Below are 19,203 nucleotides of genomic sequence, written 5' to 3'. Positions count from 1 at the left end.
TGAAATGAAACATGAAACATATTGTTTTCTTTTCTATAAGCCTGTTTTGAAAAAACAAAACATGAAGGAGGTCAGACAGCAGCTTAGTCGGTCTTTATTTGAGGTAAATATAGGTCCAGACAGAGCCGGTTCTCAGTTCTCAACATCTGAGGAGGATTCATGGGGAAATCCAGGCGTGAAATCGAAAAGCCCTTAACTGCTGGAAAACTGTCCAAACTGTTGGAAAGAAAAACAAAAAATCTGACGGAAACACAAAATTTCAGACGAGACAGAAACACAGCGGACTGTCAGCTGTCTGTAATCAAACAAATCAACAGGAACAAGCCAGTCCTCTCTGTCAGAATGAATACAAAATATCAAACATTAAAAAAAGAAAACACACTTCACAAACACCCAGTTTCTCCTGTCAAATAGAAAACAACATAATCCAAAAAAAGGCTTTTCAGTTCATCGTCTGATTGTAGACAACTTAGTTTATGAGAATAAAAATACACCTTCATAAAATATGAGAAATATATTAAACACAGCTTTCAACAGTATTAAAAGAAGTCAGCGACTGAATCTGAACACAGTTGACTCATTCCTGCTCTTAACTCACTACAAACAATGGAGACATTTCACATAAGGTCATATCAGAGAGATGGTGGAGTTACACAGTGTAAGCAAGATATTCATTAACTGCAAGAACACATGAGCCACAGTGAGGATGTTAGTGAAGATGATGGTGATATCAAACTAGGATGAAAGTCAGACTGACAAATAAACTATATCTGTTTATTATTTGAAGTCAAATTAACAGCAGGAATGAATTAACTTCTGCACACAAATCTAGTTCTGAAATTGAATCAATAATAACACTAATACTACCACTGAATTTACAGCAATGACATGTTTAAAAACCACCTCTGTCAATCATCACATCGTCTTAATTCCCTCTTTAAAAATTGCAATAATCAATTCAAAGTTTTGCAATTTTAAAAGTATAATTTCTGGTGAGTATGAACATCAGTATGTACATGAGTTAGGTACCAAATATTCAAAAACATTGTTCATCAAACCTGTAAGACCAAACTGATGCACAGCAAAAGTGCATTGTGGGTATAGTGTGATCCCATGTTGAAGGGACACACACTGTCTAGTTCTGGTCTTTGGACAGGGGCCCCCAGGGCCCCCAGGCCTGTGTCCAGTCAGCTCTGTTCACAGATCCATCTGCTTGGTGGTGTCAAACAGCCAGTGTCACCATGACGACGTGTATTGTTTTTTCATTTTTCTTCTTTTCCTCTTTCCTGACCATGTTGTCTTTTTCAACTCTTCTCACTCTGTAATTCTTTTTTCAGTTCTCTTTTTATCTCCATTTGTTCCTCCAATTTCATTTGTCCCTTCTTTTCTGTCTTCCTCCACTATTCCCAGTTTTTGTATATATTCTCTTCTTCCCAAACTCTTTTCTTAAATCTTTATCCTTGTGTCTTCTCTTTCTTTCTCCACCTTTTATCAGCATTTTTTCCCTCTTCATCTTTTATTCCCCCTGTTCTTCCTCCCTTTATATTTTACCTCTTTCCTCATGTATTCATCTCCTGAAATCTTTGTCTCAACTTCATTCACCTTCAACCAAACTCTTTCAGTTTAGCCTTGATTAAGCCCCGCCCCTCTGTCTTGTCTCCTGATTCCTCACATGTCCCATCAATCAGACCCAGACAGGTTCATACATTGCTGATGCCCCGTCCGTCTCAGTCTCTCTCTCTTATCCGTGATCAGTCCAGAGCATTAGAATGATGTCACACAGGTCATCTCATCTGCAAGTTCATCCTCATCGCGGCCCGTCCTGATTGGCTCCTCGTCACTGTAGAGCGCAGCGGGGTCAGCAGCGGCGTTGCCAAGGAGGCCGTGACTCCCCGAGCCGAGCAGGTCGCTGGCGGCCAGTTCCATCTCGTCCACCGTCATGTGGCACGCGTCGGCGATCTCTCGCTTCGCAAACGCCACAAACTTTGGATCTCGGGCATAAAGGCCGAGACCCTCAGAGATCAGGACCTGCAGAGGGAAGAAAGATCAGTGACTGTGGTCTGACACGCTGCCACCGATCAGTGATCAATCAACGCTTCCTCACCGCTTCCACCAGACTGTCAGCTGATCCTCGTTTCTCGGTGAACTGCGCCCCGAGCTGAGACGGAACCCTGAGCGTGGTGTAGGCTCTGTACGGCGGCGGCGCTGAGGGAGAAAACAGGAACCGTTCCTTAACGTTCTGTCCAAAATTGTTTATACTGTACATATACAAAGTATCTAATGCTTTAAAAACTAATATTATTCGCCGATGACACAAATATCTTCTGTTCTGGGAATGAGTTGAACCAACTAGCTGAGACAGTCAATAATGAAATGTCTAAACTACACGTGTGGTTTAACATAAATAAACTCAAAATCACAAAAACCTGGCAAAAACTAAAAAAAGGCTACAATAAGAGTAAATATAAAGGTGAATGGGTAGAGTTAGCGAGAATAAAGTCTTAGGAGTAATTATGGATGATATGTTAAGTTGGAGACCACACATAAAACACTTGCAAAACAAGTTGGCCAGGAGTGTGTCCGTCCTATGGAAAGCTCAAAAAATATTAAATCAGAAGTCACTCCATGTAATTTATTCAGCATTAGTATCACCACATTTGCAATACTGTGCAGAAGTGCGGGGAAACACGTACAAAAGTGTCATGCACCCCCTGTTCACACTTCAAAAAAGAGCTGTAAGAATTCTACACTATGCCCAGTACAGAGCGCACACAAACCAGTTGTTCATCAATGCAAAAATCCTCAAACTACACGACTTAATCAACTACAAAATTCTGCAGATTATGTACAGGGCTGTAAACAGAGACCTTCCACATAACTTACAAGGTTTTTTTCACAGACAGAGATGTGACACACAATCTGAGAGGGAATATGTTATTTAGGCAGAGGAGAGTGAGAACTACGCTAAAATCCTTTTCTATCTCAGTCACTGGTCTCAAACAGTGGAACAAACTAGATGATGGGGTTAAAAAATCAAGAAACTTGTGGGCTTTTAAAAAAGAAATACGAAATTCTATTCTAAACAATTATAAATTGATTTAAACCCAGAGAAAGGGGTTTAACGTTATTCTGGACTGGCTGTCTGGATCATGTACTGTATGCTAAGAAAGAAAAATTGTGATGAAATTGAATGGTAATCGGGGTGGGACCTGATAAGCTTTATGCTTCTCCCGTTTTCCCTTTCGGTCATGTTGCTTGTATTGCGTAACTGAAATTGTGTGTGATGAAGTCTGATTCAATTAACATGAAATAAATAAATAAATAAATCTCAATCTCAGTGTTTCACTTCAGTTGCTTCCTACCTGATGTCCCCACAGGGCCACCGTACCAGGCCGGTCTGGGCGTTGCACCTGTCACACTGACACCTGATTGGGGAACAGCACAAACACTTGAGTTATGATAGACATTAGTCACATGACCAGTCTGCATCACACTGCTGTTCAGTTCTGTCAGAAAACCACACCGGCTGTAAACTAATGAGACATTCACGGTGACATGTGCCTGGATCGTTGTGACGCCATCACCATGGTTACTCTCACATGATTACACTGAAAGTCTGTAACCATGTTTCCATCCACTTGTCGATCGAATAATCTCAAGATCGATAAAAATATGAATGTGAACAATGCCGACTCAAGTGCGTTTCCATCTCAGACCTTTAAATTAAATAAAAAGCCGTGCGTAATGACGTCATGTGCTGTTTTGCGATCATATTGCTGTATCGAATTGTTTTCTTGCAGTTTAAGGTGTTTCCATTCATTTTTGTACTAAATCATAAAATAGAAGGACATCCATCCTTCATCTTTAACCGACTATCTGAGGTCAGGCTGTGTGAGGAGCTGCTGGAGCCATACACACGCCAGCCAAGTGAAGTTGGTAAATAGGCAACTTACAGGCTCTATAGACTGGTGTTTATAATGCCACATGGCTGTCATCTAAACACGGCTTTGATGCAGATGCAGCGCATGTTAACTACTACAGACAGCGGAGGTGGGTTGTGAACGGCAGTGCTTCAAACTGTTCTGGGAGATGGAGATTCTTCACATGAAGCCAGTCTGTCCTGTTCACCTGCAGAAAACTTTCCTTGTATCCTACAACCTTTATCCAACGAGGAGAGAGAACGGCATAAAGGGGCGGTCCTCTCTGTGTGTGCAGCCAAGGGATGCGCGTGAATGTGGTGACGTAGGGACGAGGGCGGGGACTGCTAACTCCATCGGCTGACAGGAAGTTAGCCAAAACCACCGGATCGCTTACTTCTGCTTTAATTAATCAAATTTTACATTTTACAAGGCATTTTTCATTCAATATTGCTTGATGCGAATAAAAACGTGTGGATGGAAACAAGGTTAGTGTCAGTCTCTTCCAGTGGTTTCTCCAGTCCAACAGGTGGATCCTTTGTGGCCCAACCTGTTCCAGCGACTGGGTTACTGGGGTTGCACCCACTTTGCTAGGCAACAGCCCACAGTGTAAATCAGTCCAGATGAAGTGCATCTTCAAAGACCCCGAGCTGGAACAACAGGATTTGTACGGACAGTCTGTGAACGCACCGTTGGCTCCGGGACATGAGAACATCTCTTACAGGGTCTACTCTCCTCACCTCTTCCTGCTGCTCCCTTCTTCCCCTCACCCCCGTGAACTCCTCCTCCGCCCCAGGGTGGACTGCCCTCCTCCTCCACCAGGATGAGGGGAGCGTAGAGGAGGCGTCCGCGGCGAGGACACGGGTTGGCCCAGGAAGCAGAGGAGGCCGCCGAGGAGCGACCAGAGGAGTGACGAGACTCATAATTGTTGTACGTCTGAGGAAGAGGACAGGAAATGAGGAGGGACAAGTTAGATTCTCCAGAAGAAGCGTGTGTTTGCTATGTGCTGTGTGTGTGTGTGTGTGTGTGTGTGTGTGTGTGTGTGTGTGTGTGTGTGTGCGTGTCACCTGTGTGCGTGCGCGGCGTGGTGGAGAGGTGGGGTGGTAGGTTCCGGGGATGGGAAGGTCATCACTGCTCCCTTGTCTCCTCAGACACTGGATGTTAAAGGAGGGCTTCCGACCTGACCAACGACAACGAAACAAACGCACTGCATCACTCTCCTGTCACCACTGAGGTGTGTGTCAGGTGTGTTGGATGTAGATCAGAAATAACTTTAAAGGGATAGTTCAACTTTTTTGAAGTGGGGTTGTATGAGCTACAAATGCCCATTGCTACTGAATTCAGATAAAACTGAGGTCATCGTGTTTGGACCTAAACATCTCAGGGACACTTTCTCTAATCAGATCGCTACTCTAGATGACATCACCCTGACCCTGAGTACAACTCTCCTCTCCTCTCCTCTCCTCTCCTCTCCTCTCCTGTGCCTTGCCTTGCCTTGCCTTTCCTACTGCACCTGAACACACCGAGCACGGCAACTTGGGTCTCGCGTGAGACTCCGGGAGACTTTGTATTAGATCTAGTTTTACAAACATGTTGGCTTGCTTGAAGTAAATAAACTTCTGGGTGCATGTTTGAGTCGCCATCTGACGCTGTCTGTGGAAAAAAATTGTGGCTTTGAGGGATGTAAACAGCCTAAGCAGCGGAAATTGCATCCGCTCCCATTCATTGCTGCCGAGACAGACACAACTACCGCAAAACAGGAGCAATTAAACTGAAAATCTTCAGATTGCTTCTTTTAGACCTAAAATGTTAGGAAAATACACCCCCGAGTTGATTTTGCCCGGAATTGTCCTTTAAGTACCCTAGATGATTTTTCTGACCGTTGTGCATCTAGTGTACTTGGGCATGGGCATTTGTAGCTCATACAACCCCACTTCAAAAAAGTTGAACTATCCCTTTAATGTTCAGTCTGTTTGTATACAACAGAATAAATCTTCTGACCTGTGGGCGTGGCAGGAAGCAGCCGTCTGCGGGTCGTCCGCCTGCCGTCATTGTAACCGTTACCATAGTTACTGTTGTTGTAGGGGGCGTGGCCATCATACTGGTCTCTGTACAGAGGAGGCTCATCAGGGTAATGTCTGAAAAAACAAACAGGTTTTAACACACACACACACACACACACACACACATCTGTCTGTCTGTGTACATGTCTGTCAGTGGACCTGTCTCTGGAGGTGATGCTGTCATTGTCCTCCTCTCTGCTGTAGTAACCCTGCTCTCCATATGCCTCCGTGTCCCCATTCCTCCAGTATCTGTCCCTTGAGTCCCTCCTGCAGAACAAGCATGAAGAGTGATTGGCTCAAGTACCTGTCAATCCATACAGACCTGAATGGTGACAGACTCCTGTTAAATCCTCTCATCAAGGTTGTATGAAGGCCTACCTTCCATGATGTTTGTAGTATGATGCTCTCTTGTGGCCGTGGTCCAGCACGCCGTTCTTCGCTGATGGGTGGTGGTGATGATGATGATTGACGGACGACCTCATGTTGTCTCCACGGTAAATATGTTCCTCGTTTTCGCTGCCGTTTGGCATCTTGGTGAGAGAACCGACCCGGTGGATCAGACCTCCATTGGACACTCCTCCATCCCCGACAACGCCACCAGGACCTGCAGACAGACAGGGTGGGGGGGGGGGGACAATTCGGAACAATTTTGCATTTCGGGGCTTCAATACAAGACGGACATTACATACGAGCAGCATGGAGGTATTTGGATGTTTTTTGGTGTGTCTTGTTGTTACGAAGACAGTTGGTATCCATTTGCAACCGTTTTATTGACATGCACTGCTACGCCGAGACCCCCTGTAACTCAGAGAAGCCTGACTCTGAAACTTCTCCCAGCCCTTAGTCCACATGAGGGTGAGTAGATAATGAGTAAAATTTCAATTTTGGGTGAACTATCCCTTTAACAATACATTTTCATCTCAATTACCATAAATAAAATCTACATGGCTTCATACATTTATACATTTTCTCATTTTTCTCATTTTCTCATATTCATCCAGCAGCAAAACCAAGACACCGAAGTACTTATTCAACTCATTCCTAAAACACATCATTAAGGGAGATCTGCCTTTCAACTTGCAAGTGTGAATGTGATAAAATGATAAAATGATAATTCTATTGATTAGATCTGACACTTGGAGGAACATTTTCATTGAATACAAATACTTAATCCTTATTAAATTAAATGTTATCCATTTTACTTTTTAACCAGTCAAACAAGGTTTGCCAAAATTGTGTTACTACCGGACAAGAATAAAAAAGGTGCTCCATAGTTTCACGATCTGCTTGACAAAAGCCACGTGGCTCCACCTGAAACCAAATCACTTCAGTATGTCTGCAGCTGGATAACAACCATTGATAAAACGTGTGTGATGTGAGTGTGTGTTGTTGTTGTTGTTTACCAGTGGGTGTGGTCAGGATGGAGCCTCGTCGATCCTTCTCTGGACCAAAACCATTTTCACCCTGCAGACACACACGGTCAGAAGCTGTGACCTTTGACCTGTGACATCAGTATTGAGTTATTTCCAGTGTGTGTAAGAAAAGACCTTGTATGCAGTGTTTTCCTCCAGCTCCTCGTCCTCCATCATGGCCTCGTCATCCTCCTCAAAGTCCTCATTCAGAGCCAGACGCATCTCTGGACCCAGATCCTGCAGGGTCTTCAGACCGGCTTTACACAGCTACAGACATACACATTAATACACCGTGTTTTATCACATTGTCATGGTTACCGTCTCACCAACATTAACAGTTACACAGAGAATTAGGCGGTCTGTGGTGTCTGGTCTCCTAAATATCTAAAAGACACAGACCACGTACACAGAGGATCTGTTTCCTGGTTCTGACATCACAGACAAGACTCACATCAGTCAAAGAAAACTCATGTTTGACCTGGATAGCAGATGGGTTGGCGGAGTCGGACTCTCCAGGCAGAGTTCCCTTCTCTTTCCTCTTCCTGAACTTCCTGAAATAATCCTGGATCAGGAAAGTGGCATAGAACTTCCCGACTGTGACTTCCTCCTCTGCAGCAGGAAACAGGAGAGGTGAGTGTGTGCTGTTCACAGGAGCACCAGCACTACTGTCACTACTATCAGTCATTTTCCTACTGTCACTACTATTAGTTGTAGTTTCTGCCATATCAGCACTTGCTGCAGTATTTGCAGCAGTATTAGTGGTAGGCTACTTGTAGGGAGTAGGCTACAGTAGTATTTGAAGTAGTACACTTGTAGTATTAGTACTACTTGAAGTAACAGTACCTCTAAAAGTATTAGTAGAACATGTAGTGTTATTCATACTACTTGCAGGAGAATTAGTAGCCTAGTACTTGCAGTAGTATTAGTAGCCTACCTTCATGTGGTGGTATGACCTCATCCAGTAGTTTTGGTTTCATTCTTTTCCAAATCTTCTTGATGATCACCCTCAGTTCTTCGTTCTCTTGGTCAGGGTTACCTAGCAACAGCACACAGTGGGTGGGGTCAGATTTGATTTATGACCAAAGACTGTAACTGACTTATTGCCACAAACAGACGTATAGTTGGTGACTTTTTAACAAACAGGACACAAAAAAAGAGTGAAGAGTTCACTCCGATCAGGTTTCTTCCTCTACTGGCTCCCTGCAAGGATGTGTGCTTTCTCCTCTCCTGTTCATCCTTTCAGGGATTCCCAAAGTGGTGCGCAAGCCGCCGCTAGGGGGTGCGCCACATGAAAAGCATAAAGGTGGTATGGTGTTATATTTTACAAACATTTTTTCCCCTGGCAGGCGGCCGTCTAAGTGATTTCAGCAGCCGCCTTAATTGATTAAAACGGGTGTGTGTGCATGTTGGGGCGTCGTTCAGATGTATTGTCTTTTGTGTGCACATACGCATTACTTTCAATATAGACGCGCGTCATGTAGTGGTGCGCTTGTCTTTACATGCACGTGTGTGTCGGTGTCAGACCCTGATTCTCTCTTGGCGTCTCCCCTACTGTTTCCCACGGAGCTCTGCCCATTTGTAAGGAGAAGGAAGCCCGTATGTGGAAAGACATCGGCTCCGAGATGTAGAATGTGTATTATAGACACTGATGGGAATAACGGCTATAAAGGGATAGTAGCATTTTTTTAAAGTGGGGTTGTATGATCTCCAAATAGCCCCTAAGTACTTTAATTGCAGTAGAAGACTCTCTGCACTCCTCCCGTTAGCAACGCCAGCCCATAGCCCTGCCCAGAGATTTACAACATACATTGTGATGAACAGACCCAAAGAAAAGTCCTATTTTTGCGGCTTAAAAGAGGTTTTACCTGAAAAAAAATACACAGTTCCTTTGTTCACTATAATATAATTTTTTCCAGCCCCTCAAAGTGCAGGAAAAATGCAGTTTTTATTTGGAGCTAACCAACTGCTGATCGGCGGGCGCTAACCTTTAAAATAAATGGCGTTACTAACGGCGCTACTTTTTTCAGTAACGAGTAAATAAATAAATGACTGTTTCCCCCTTTACAACGCCGTTACTGTTATTGACGCCGTTACTCAGCGTTACTTCTACAGGACGATGAGACGAGCCACGGCCCTGTTGTCAATGACTTCCTTGACTGGTGTGAAAAGTCTTTCCTCCAAATGAACATTGCTAAAACTAATGTCTCACTGACTTTTGCAAGTGGGCCCATGATCAAGAGACAACTCTAAAAGGTCAGACGGTGGAGTGTGTCAATACATATAAATATCTTGGAACTAAACTGAACTTCGAGGCAAACTGCCAAGCTGTGTGTAAAAAGGGACACCAGCGCCTGCACTGTTTGAGGAAACTGTCATCTTTCCACATCGACAGAACCATGCTGACCTTGTTTTATCAGGCTTTTATTGAATCTGTTTTATTCTTCTGTCTTGTCTCTTGGTTTGGAAACTTGTCTCTTTACAACAAAAACTGCCTGAACCAAATAGTGAAATGGGCGAGCAGGCTGATTGCTGAGGCCCAGCTCTACCCACCATCCCTGTACACCAAGCAGTTACAGAGGATGGCTGGCTCCATCCTGAATGACGGTTCAATGCTGAGTTTCAGCTGCTCCCATCAGGCAGGAGGCTCAAGGTACCAGCCTGTAAAACTAAGCAGTACAAAAATAGTTTTATCCCAGCAGCCATCGGTCACATTAACATAGGGAAGAAACCTTGAGAGCTGTTGGTTTTTATTTGGTCTTATTTGATTCATTTTAATCTCTTACCCTCGAGCACTGTTGTCACTTTATATGTATGTCCTGTTGCATGTACTGTGCTGTTTTGTCATAAATGTGATTCACTGCAAACAAAATGTACCTGAGGGTACAAATAAAGTAACCTTTGAACCTTTGAACCATGGTTACATGTGGTGAGGATGTTGTTATAGTGTCATACAGTTGTGATAAAACCGATACAACTGTCTTGATCTCTACCACAGACTCAGCAGAACCTTATGGTTGATCAGAGATGGGTCAGCTGACATGAAGCTGACAGGACCTAGACTGTATCCAGTGTGTGTCTGGGGTCAGTTCAAATTCCTTCATCCATCCTTCCTTCTTTCCTTCCTTTCTCCCTTCCTTCTTTCCACAATCCTCTTTCCCTTCCTTCCTTCCTTCCTTCCTTCCTTCCTTCCTTCCTTCCTTCCTTCCTTCCTTCCTTCCTTCCTTCCTTCCTTCCTTCCTTCCTTCCTTCCTTCCTTCCTTCCTTCCTTCCCTCCCTCCTTCCTTTCATCCTTACTTCTTCTTCCTTCCTCTTTTGATCCAATTGACCTGATTTGTTCCCTATACCATCATATTTTCCCTTCCTTCCTCCTTCCTTGAACAAATTTGTTCCCTCCCTCCATCTTTCTTTCCTTCCTTTTTCCCTTCCTTCTTTCCACAATCCCTGTTCCCTCCCTTCCTTCTTCCTTCCTTGTTAACATTTCCATGTTTCTCACATTCTCTGTTGTAAACAGTTTTCTTGTCTGTAACAACATCTATGTCACGTCTGTCCGTCCTGGGTGAGGGATCCCTCCTCTGTTGCTCACCCTGAGGTTTCTCTACAGTTTTTCCCTGTTTAAAGGGTTTTCCATGCAGTCTTTCCTTAGTTGATGTGAGGGTCTAAGGACAGAGGATGTTGTTATGATGTCATGTGAAGTCCTTTCAGACAAACTGTTTGTAAAAACGGGCTATACAAATAAAATTGCCTTGCCTTGCCTTGAACTAATCTGTTCCCTCCCTCCTTCTATATTTCCTCCCTTTTTCCTTCCATCTTTCTCTTTGTCCTTCCTTCCTTTCTTCCTTCCTTCCTTCCTTCCTTCCTTCCTTCCTTCCTTCCTTCCTTCCTTCCTTCCTTCCTTCCTTCCTTCCCTTCCTTTCTTCCTTGACCCAGGAGGACAACAGGAGGGTTAAAAGTACTCTCACCTTCAGTCTTGATCTTGAGGGCAGTGCGAACCAGGGCAAAGAGCGTGGCGTTAAAGGTCACCATCCCATCAGCGTTGAGAGGCATGTTCATCGCTACCAAACGCTGACAGGGAGAAGATCAGTTCTCTGTCAGTAGAGCAGAAGCTGCACACATCATGGTCTTACAACAGTTACTGGGTTAGAGACGTAGAGGACCCAGAGTGGAGCCCTGTGGGACGCCAGGACTGATGTGTGTGTGTTGGAGAGCAGCATGTCGTACCTTACAGGCCACTCTGTGAGGACAGAGCTTCCCAAAGCCCAAGGGAGGCTGGATCCTCCTGAGCAGAGCCACCACGTCCAGGTGTTTGATGCGACCCCTGAGCAAAGAGAGGAGCGTACATTAGAACAACACAAAATACCACCACCTCATTCTGCACCTGCCTTGTTTGTGTGTGTGTGTGTGTGTGTGTGTGTGTGTGTGTGTATGTCATACTTGGCCTCTGGGTCGTATTCAGACCAGATCCTCTTAAACTCGTCCAGATGATGTGGTCCCAGAATTGACCAATCACGCGTCAGATAGTCAAAGTTGTCCATGATGACGGCGACAAACAGGTTGATAATCTAAAGCATGGAAATACAGAAACAGAGTGTGTTAAAGGATAATTACCGTTTTTTTTTACAATCTGGACCCTCATTTCTAGCATAAAATACGATCATTTACTCACCCAGATAACTTTGGTGTCATTACAAGTCGTTCCGACGGAATTAGATCCAGCCGAGAGCCGTGTATATTCATATATGCGAGAACACGGGGCCGCGCAATGCAGCCTCTAAATAACACATTATCCTGCGTGTTTCCGACTTGTCAGAAGAAAATGAGCAGCTGGATGAAGTTCAGCTTCCACAGGCTTCCTCTCCTCAACCTGGACTCACTAAAGCTCTGGCTAGTTGAGATAAAAATGGACCTGGATGCCGAAGTGGAATGATTATTATCAGAATGAGCCGGGCAGCGCTCAGAGATGACATCATCCAGGTCAGAGGTCAGTAGGTCAACCTACAGACCCCGGATGTTGATAACAGCTAACCCCGGACTCAGAGGGGAATAGCACAAGCCTATCATAACTAAATATTGGTGAAATGAACGAGTTTCTCTGCAGATAATGTGTTATTTAGAGGCTACATTCTGCTGCCCTGTAGACTCACATTATACGGATATACGCGGCTCTGGGCTGGATCTAATTTCATCAGAACGACACCAAAGTTATCTGGTTGAGTGAATGATTGTATTTTATGCTCGAAATAAGGTCCAGATTGTAAAAAAAACGTAATTATCCTTTAACCTGTGTTTGTGTGTGTGTGTGTGTGTGTGTGTGTGTGTGTGAGAGTCCTGACCAGGAAAGCACACAGCATGAAGAAGCTGATGAAGTAAACGATGGCGAAGCTGCTTCCACAGCTGAACTCTTCTCCTGGTTCATAGTCTGACTCAGGGTCGCAGCGTTTACCTGGTAGACTGGACAACATGATCTCCTGCCACGCCTCACCTGTAGCACACCTGCACGCACACACACACACACACACACACACACATACACACACACACACATACACACACACACACACACACACACACACACACACACACACACACACACACATTCTTGTACTTGCTGCATAGTGAGGACCGAGTGAATTTCCTGCAAAGTGAGGACCGGCATTTCTAGACCTCATGTCAACACAGGAAACATATGTCTGAACACTAGGGGGAACCAACAAACTATACATTCGTTCAGATTGTGTGAAAAACAAAGTTTCAGGAAAAAAGTTTTTAACCATCAGAGTGAGGACCGATTTGAACTTTTCACCTTGCGCTCTGATTGGCTGCTGTTGATGGGCCATTAATTAGCAGAGGCCCCAGCTTCTGCTTCTCCAGCAGCTCTCAACAACTCTGTTACTGCTCTGCCTTTCTGATGAAGGCTGACCCTAACACCTGAACATATTTTCACAGTTCCAACAAGTGCATTCTCAAAAAACCCTCATATACATTTTGTGTACATATTCATAAATATGAATAAAAATATAATGAGTGTATTTTTTTTATATTTTTTTTCCCACATTCAGTCTTGATCATAAAATAATCTCCATCATCATAAACAGGATTTTAACCCTTCAAATGACAGATGGAAATTCCCTAAAATCAAAGGTGACAAGATGTGTGCATATTGCTCTCTCAGGATAACAAAACTTTTCTTCTTAAAATAAGATTTATCTTGTTATCATGAGGAAACAGAACACACTTGGCCAGCGATGGCCGGCGATGGCCGCAATGACGGCGGGGTAGCTATCCATGGCTACTTAACCAAAAGTCTTTGAACTATCAAACAAACAAGTGAACTATGGACTATGGAAGCTTGAATGGCCAAAATATGAAGTTATGACGTGAACCATATGTTGCGGTGTGTAAAAAAAAAAAAAAAAGGCAGTTGATTCGGTGGAAACCCTGCTTACAAAACTGGCAATCAAAGATGATGTGGAAATTAAATTGGAATGAGCACACAGAGCTATCGCCCCAGAATTTAAAGTTTTATTTTGATGAACACTTTCACTGCGGTGAAGTGACTTCATGGTCTCTTTGACATATAAAGAGCATCAGAGTTTCACATAACTCAAGGGGACACCTAATTAAAAAATTCAGATTAAATTTATGTCAATATTGATTTAACCTCTTGATTTATTTATTGAGGAAATGAACAAATGAGTGGAGAAACATATAAAATTGTACAATTCAGTCAGGCAACTCAAAATTAGAACAATTAATAACAATGAGCAGGCAACAGGCTCTGTCTCAGATATTCATTCCCTGAATAATGATCTACTTTGACAGACATTACAGGGAATGAAAGCAGGGCCTCGCAGGAAATCATAGAGACAGAGCCCACAGGTGGATGCTGGGGAGGTGGTGGGTTTGCAAAACCTCATGGGTAGGAGGGGCAACAGCAGTAACATGAAGAAGCAGTAAGGGTCCCAGCAGGGCAGCAGCAGTGTCGGCAGCAGCATAGCCAAGACTGACTGTTATCTGTCTTAACTAGCTTTGCATCATATGATTTAATAAATATGAAAAATAACATGAATTAACTCTGTAGCTACAGACTTTCCAGATCTCAGTCTGTTATTATCTCTTGGAGACTGTGGACCCACTTGTAGTGCTCCACCACCATAACACGAGCTACATGATATGATAAACCTCTGTTAAAGTTAATTCCGGTATCTGTAACTTTCTCTGATGTTCTTTTGTGACATACTGTTTGAGTTCACTATTCTGTCTGTCTGATATACTTTCAGCAAAAGTCTCAAATGAGATTCCCAGAGTAAATAAAATTTTGTGTTATTGAGGAGAAAATCTTGAGGGGATAGTTATCTGTCCTGTACAGTTCCATATACTGTAAAGATGATCTGTATATTGATTTTCCTCCTCCTTGCACTCTTAGCATATAACTCTTAGAATCTAAGAAAATTAGACCTCAGCCATCTCTCTAGCTGAACCGTTCTTCAGGAGCTGTATTAGGATGGGTAAATTTGAATCAGATGGAGGAAGAAAATGCATCAATACTTTACATTTCCTGAAAATTTCCAAATCAAAATTTCATAGTCCTTTGAATTAATATGATCCTCCATCATTGTTTTTATATAATGAAATTGCAGTCTTTTAAATTTCTCCATCTGTCTCTTTAACAGGTGAGAGGCAGCCAGTGTCACTCAGCCGGTGAACTCTTCACCTTGCACAGAGTGCTCTGGCTGCTGAGTTGATGGGTCGTTAATTAGCAGAGCCCCAGTCCTGCTTCTGCTTCTCCAGCACCTCACTAAAACCCTGTTAACCCTTTCAGTATTTTGCCTTACTGAAGACGTTTGACCATAAAACACAAACATATTTTCACACAATTCCTTTAACTGGATAAAGTCTAAATTAAAAAAAAAGTGCATCACTTTTTATGCCTTTAGATATATTTTCTTTTTCACATTAAGGGCTCTAATTTCGTAGCTCTCTCCCAGTCTCTGTCGTGTTTAGGCACACTTTGCAATTTTCGTCCACCACGCACCCTACTGCAAATCCTCCTCTTTCCCACCTCCGTCCCTCCAACCAGCGCAAGTGGGAAATAGAGAAGGCGTGAGAGGGTTTAGAACAGCTGATTCAAATCTACACCAAATAATTCACTAACGCTTTAAGCTAGGAGGCAGACATTTGAGTTTGTGTATCAGGAAGTGAGGCCCATCAACTGTGTGGAGTTCCGTGCGACCCTCAGACGTGTCAAAGGTCACCGTGTGTTTGTCGTTCTTGTTCCTCTCAAGGACACACAACAACACTGTCCCTTCGGACTCCTTGGTTTGTGTTTCAAGACGAGTCAAGTGCAGCAGACCCCTGGCACCTATTATGTGGGCCGATCCCCACCATGGCGACTGTCGTCTGTCTTTTTTTTTTAAGTAGCCTATATACAGTATTTTTGGCTTTTCATACCTTTATTTGATAGGACAGTTCAGAGTGTGAAAGGAAATGGGAGGCAGAGAGAGGGGGGAATGACATACAGGAAAGGGCCGTAATGTTCACTGTTGACTTTAAATCATGTTGTTTGTGCTGTGAAAACTAATGAAAGCTCAAGTCCCATTGTCATGGGCATGATGTGCATGTAAAAAAATGTGTAAAAATGCTCTGCTATGACTATTTTTTGATAAAAAAAAGTTGTTTAAAATAAATCTCCAAAGACACTAACAACACGTCCATATTTCTCCCTCATTGAAAAATTCACATCTTATTAATATGCATGATTTGCTTGGTCAGGGTTGCTAGGTAACGGCGGTGCGCGCAGTGTTGCCAACTGGCGACTTTCCAAACCCTCTTGGCGACTTCTTTTGTAAAAAGCGACTAGCGACAAATCTAGTGACTTTTTCCAGAGATATTACAAATGTTTCAGGACCTGAAATCACGTTATTACAGCTGTATTCAACGAGCAGCGGCGCTGCCGCGAGCACTCATTGGCTGCCCCCCCCCCCCCCCCCCCGCGTCAATGCGTCAGGGGCAAGGAAGACAGACAGGTGATTTGAAAACACGAAGCTCACGTCAGGTTTCAAGTGCAAGCTTGTGTTTCCTCTGGGGAGTCTTTGTATTAAAATGCAAATTTGAATGTAAACCGAAAAGTGAATGAAGTTTAAAGACAGAGAAAGAAAATGGATCACAGGATTCGAACCCAAGTCTACAGATTATAAGTCAGCGACATTACCACATTGCCACCGCTGCCACACATAATTTTGTGGTGCATCCAGCTGTTATGTAGGAGTGAAGTGCCACTATCGCGGTGAATTACTACAACAAACAGCGGCATGAGCTCCTGAGCCGCCGCTGCTGTGAATTATAAAGTTCTTTAGGTGCTCGCATCCAGAGGCCACGCCCACAGTCTCTGAGCTACTGGTAACAGGCTGGTATCACCGTCCTTAACCGCTCCTCACCGAGCACAGAGCAACGTCGCCGTCATCGCTGTTTAACGTACGTTACTCCAGCTTTACACCCTGTGGGTAATTTATATAATGAGATGGGGGGGAAATCAACGGGATTGGTTGCTATAGTTTCGTGACGCACGAAAACGGACTCCAATTTGAAAAATTGAATTCAGTTTTTTCAGACTCTGGTACTAAAACTGCATTTTCAAGTCTAAAATGCTCAGTTATTGCGTGGATTAGCAATTTTGCTCCTGAAATGCCTTGTAGCAGAGCCCATACACTAAATTGACATGTTAATTATTTTAAAAAGACGATTTTTGGTTTAGGGAATCTTTAAGTATTTATATTATATTAATAAATAAAGAATATAGTACTCAACTAGGTAATGATTGAAAAAGATAAAATATCAAATTTTCCTTGCCACATATTTATGGCCATGTCATGTCTTTGTATCAGCCAAAACTATTAAAATGAATAATCATTATAAAACCGTGAATTATCAACATTTTCCTGAAGTCAGACCACTTCACATATTAAAACAGATATCAGCGATCCGGTGGTTTTGTCTAATGCTGCGTTCCAGGCTTTTGAAACCGTAAGTTACAGCTTTGTTACGACTTTGTAGCGTTCCAACCCGTAGCTCGTGTTTTTACCGTCCTGTTGCCTGTGAAAGTCACTATAACGGCCACTCGTAACTTCCGACCCGTGAACTCGTACCAGATCGAACTGGTATGACTTCACAGGAAGGAAAAACACAAGTTACGAGTTTCCTTGAACGCACCATGAGTTAGCAGCCCCCGCCCTCGTCAGGCATCTATTGGTCCTCGTCCCTACGTCACCACATTCATGCGCATCCCTTGGCTGCACACACAGCCCTTCATGCCGTTCTCTCTCCTCATTGGATAACACTTGTATCCTACAAGGAAAGTTTTCTCCTGGTTTACAGCAGAGCAGAGTGACGGAGAGACCAAACACTCTATGGAAGTGATGCTGACAGAAAATAGGACTATTTAGGACTTATATTAACAAAAACATTCACCTGATATCTGCTTTAAAGGCGACTGGAAGATAGGCCTAACTATAATGAGCCATTAACTGCCCTCTTTAAAAAAAAAAGTCATTAGTTTCCGCATGCAGCAGGTAGAGTCATGGATGACATTGAGGATGGCTTCTGGTCCACAGCCTCTGATGTAGAGGGGAAACTGTAGGGTAACAAACAGTGGTCCTCTCATTGTTGCTCATCTGTTGTGATGGCACGCCATACATTGTAAAAGTAAGGAATGCCTCACCACCACTGTGCTTTATTTATGATAATGAAAAAAAAAAAGACATTTTAATTGTTTTTTCCCCCAGATGTAGACCACATAGACCAGTAGTGCTCATGCAAGAAGATGATTTGTCCAAAAAGACAGTATTTAATCTAGTACCTAGTTACTAGTTGCCTCTGTATGGTGATTTTGGATATGGACCTGGTCCAACGTGGTCTACGTGTCAAACAGAAAACTGTTCTTACTGAACTATAAAACTAGAAAAAAAGCTTTCACTATTTCGGACATGAATGGTCTAGACGTGGAAAAAGAAAAACAGCAAAATGTCTCTTTATTGCATTTTCATAAATAGAATAAAGGTTTTATATAACTAAAAATTGGTAGGTCTCCAGCTTCTGTCATGATCTAGTAATGTAACTAATGATCTGTCTTGTCTAAGTAGAGTAGTTTTGGATCTGGACCATGTAAAATGAAGTCTAAACGACAATAAAAGTTTCACAAATATGACAGTGGGTTTTGGACAGCACTTAGCCTTAATTTGCTTATTATTATTATTATTATTATTATTAATAATAATAATAATAATAATAACATTTTAAATGTTAATCCTTTTAAATTTAAACAAATCACATGGAAAAATATTGTCATAGCACAAATTCAATAATTATCCATTGAATTAATTAAAACAATTTTCAAAAAATCATAAATGGCCATGCAAAACAAAACAAACATGATTTCTAGTAATGTCTTAGTACAGCAGCAGGAGATTAGTCCTATATGCCTAAGCGTTTGGTGAATATTTGGGTGCAGTACCAAATTTCACCAGTAGGCGGAGCAGAGAGCAAAAAGTGTGTGAAATTCTGGCGAAAAATTCTTAACTTACTATCAAACTGAGGACCCTCTGTGAAAAACAGAGGGGAGCTTATTTATAGCATTTAGAGCTAATTTAAAGCTTGACAAAGTGAGGACCGGCCAAAATGTCCTCACATCCCAAAAGTGTCCTCACAGTGTTGGTTAAAAACTCTCGCCGGTCCTCACAATGTAGTATGTACAAGAACACACACACACACACACACATACACACATACACACACACACACACACACACACACAAAAGA

The 19,203-nt window shown here is 42.9% G+C and overlaps 1 protein-coding gene across 2 annotated transcripts; it reads right to left on the bottom strand.

Annotated features, from left to right (window-relative positions):
• Positions 1–1,557: 1,557 nt before the first annotated feature.
• LOC146960550 (voltage-dependent L-type calcium channel subunit alpha-1F-like) lies at positions 1,558–12,879 on the bottom strand. Of its 2 annotated transcripts, none has more exons than XM_085772283.1 (16): positions 12,723–12,879; positions 11,824–11,951; positions 11,611–11,707; positions 11,352–11,454; positions 8,327–8,428; positions 7,871–8,001; positions 7,528–7,659; positions 7,384–7,444; positions 6,359–6,584; positions 6,140–6,247; positions 5,919–6,055; positions 4,985–5,097; positions 4,658–4,853; positions 3,363–3,425; positions 2,105–2,205; positions 1,558–2,028 (listed from the first exon to the last, which is right to left on the bottom strand). In XM_085772283.1, the coding sequence occupies exons 1-16, from the start codon at positions 12,849–12,851 to the stop codon at positions 1,765–1,767; spliced, it is 2,091 nt and encodes a 696-aa protein (XP_085628409.1). In that variant the 5' UTR covers positions 12,852–12,879; the 3' UTR covers positions 1,558–1,764. The 2 variants fall into 2 exon arrangements, with proteins under 2 accessions (XP_085628409.1, XP_085628410.1); XM_085772284.1 differs by having other exon boundaries at positions 6,140–6,244.
• Positions 12,880–19,203: the final 6,324 nt, after the last annotated feature.

Source organism: Trachurus japonicus, unplaced genomic scaffold (assembly GCF_045865225.1).
Source record: "Trachurus japonicus isolate A0001 unplaced genomic scaffold, Traja_1.0 AP030242.1".
Lineage (NCBI taxonomy): Eukaryota > Metazoa > Chordata > Actinopteri > Carangiformes > Carangidae > Trachurus > Trachurus japonicus.
This window is presented reverse-complemented; position numbering and strand designations above follow the sequence as displayed.

Excerpts from the sequence above, each read along its gene's own strand:
- LOC146960550 (XM_085772283.1), bottom strand. The coding sequence starts at position 12,851 with ATGTTGTCCAGTCTACCAGGTAAACGCTGCGACCCTGAGTCAGACTAT. Across the intron at positions 3,426-4,657 it reads GAAGGGAGCAGCAGGAAGAG|GTGTCAGTGTGACAGGTGCA; the intron begins GTGAGGAGAGTA and ends TTCCCCAATCAG. Across the intron at positions 2,029-2,104 it reads CTGACAGTCTGGTGGAAGCG|GTCCTGATCTCTGAGGGTCT; the intron begins GTGAGGAAGCGT and ends TTCCCTCTGCAG.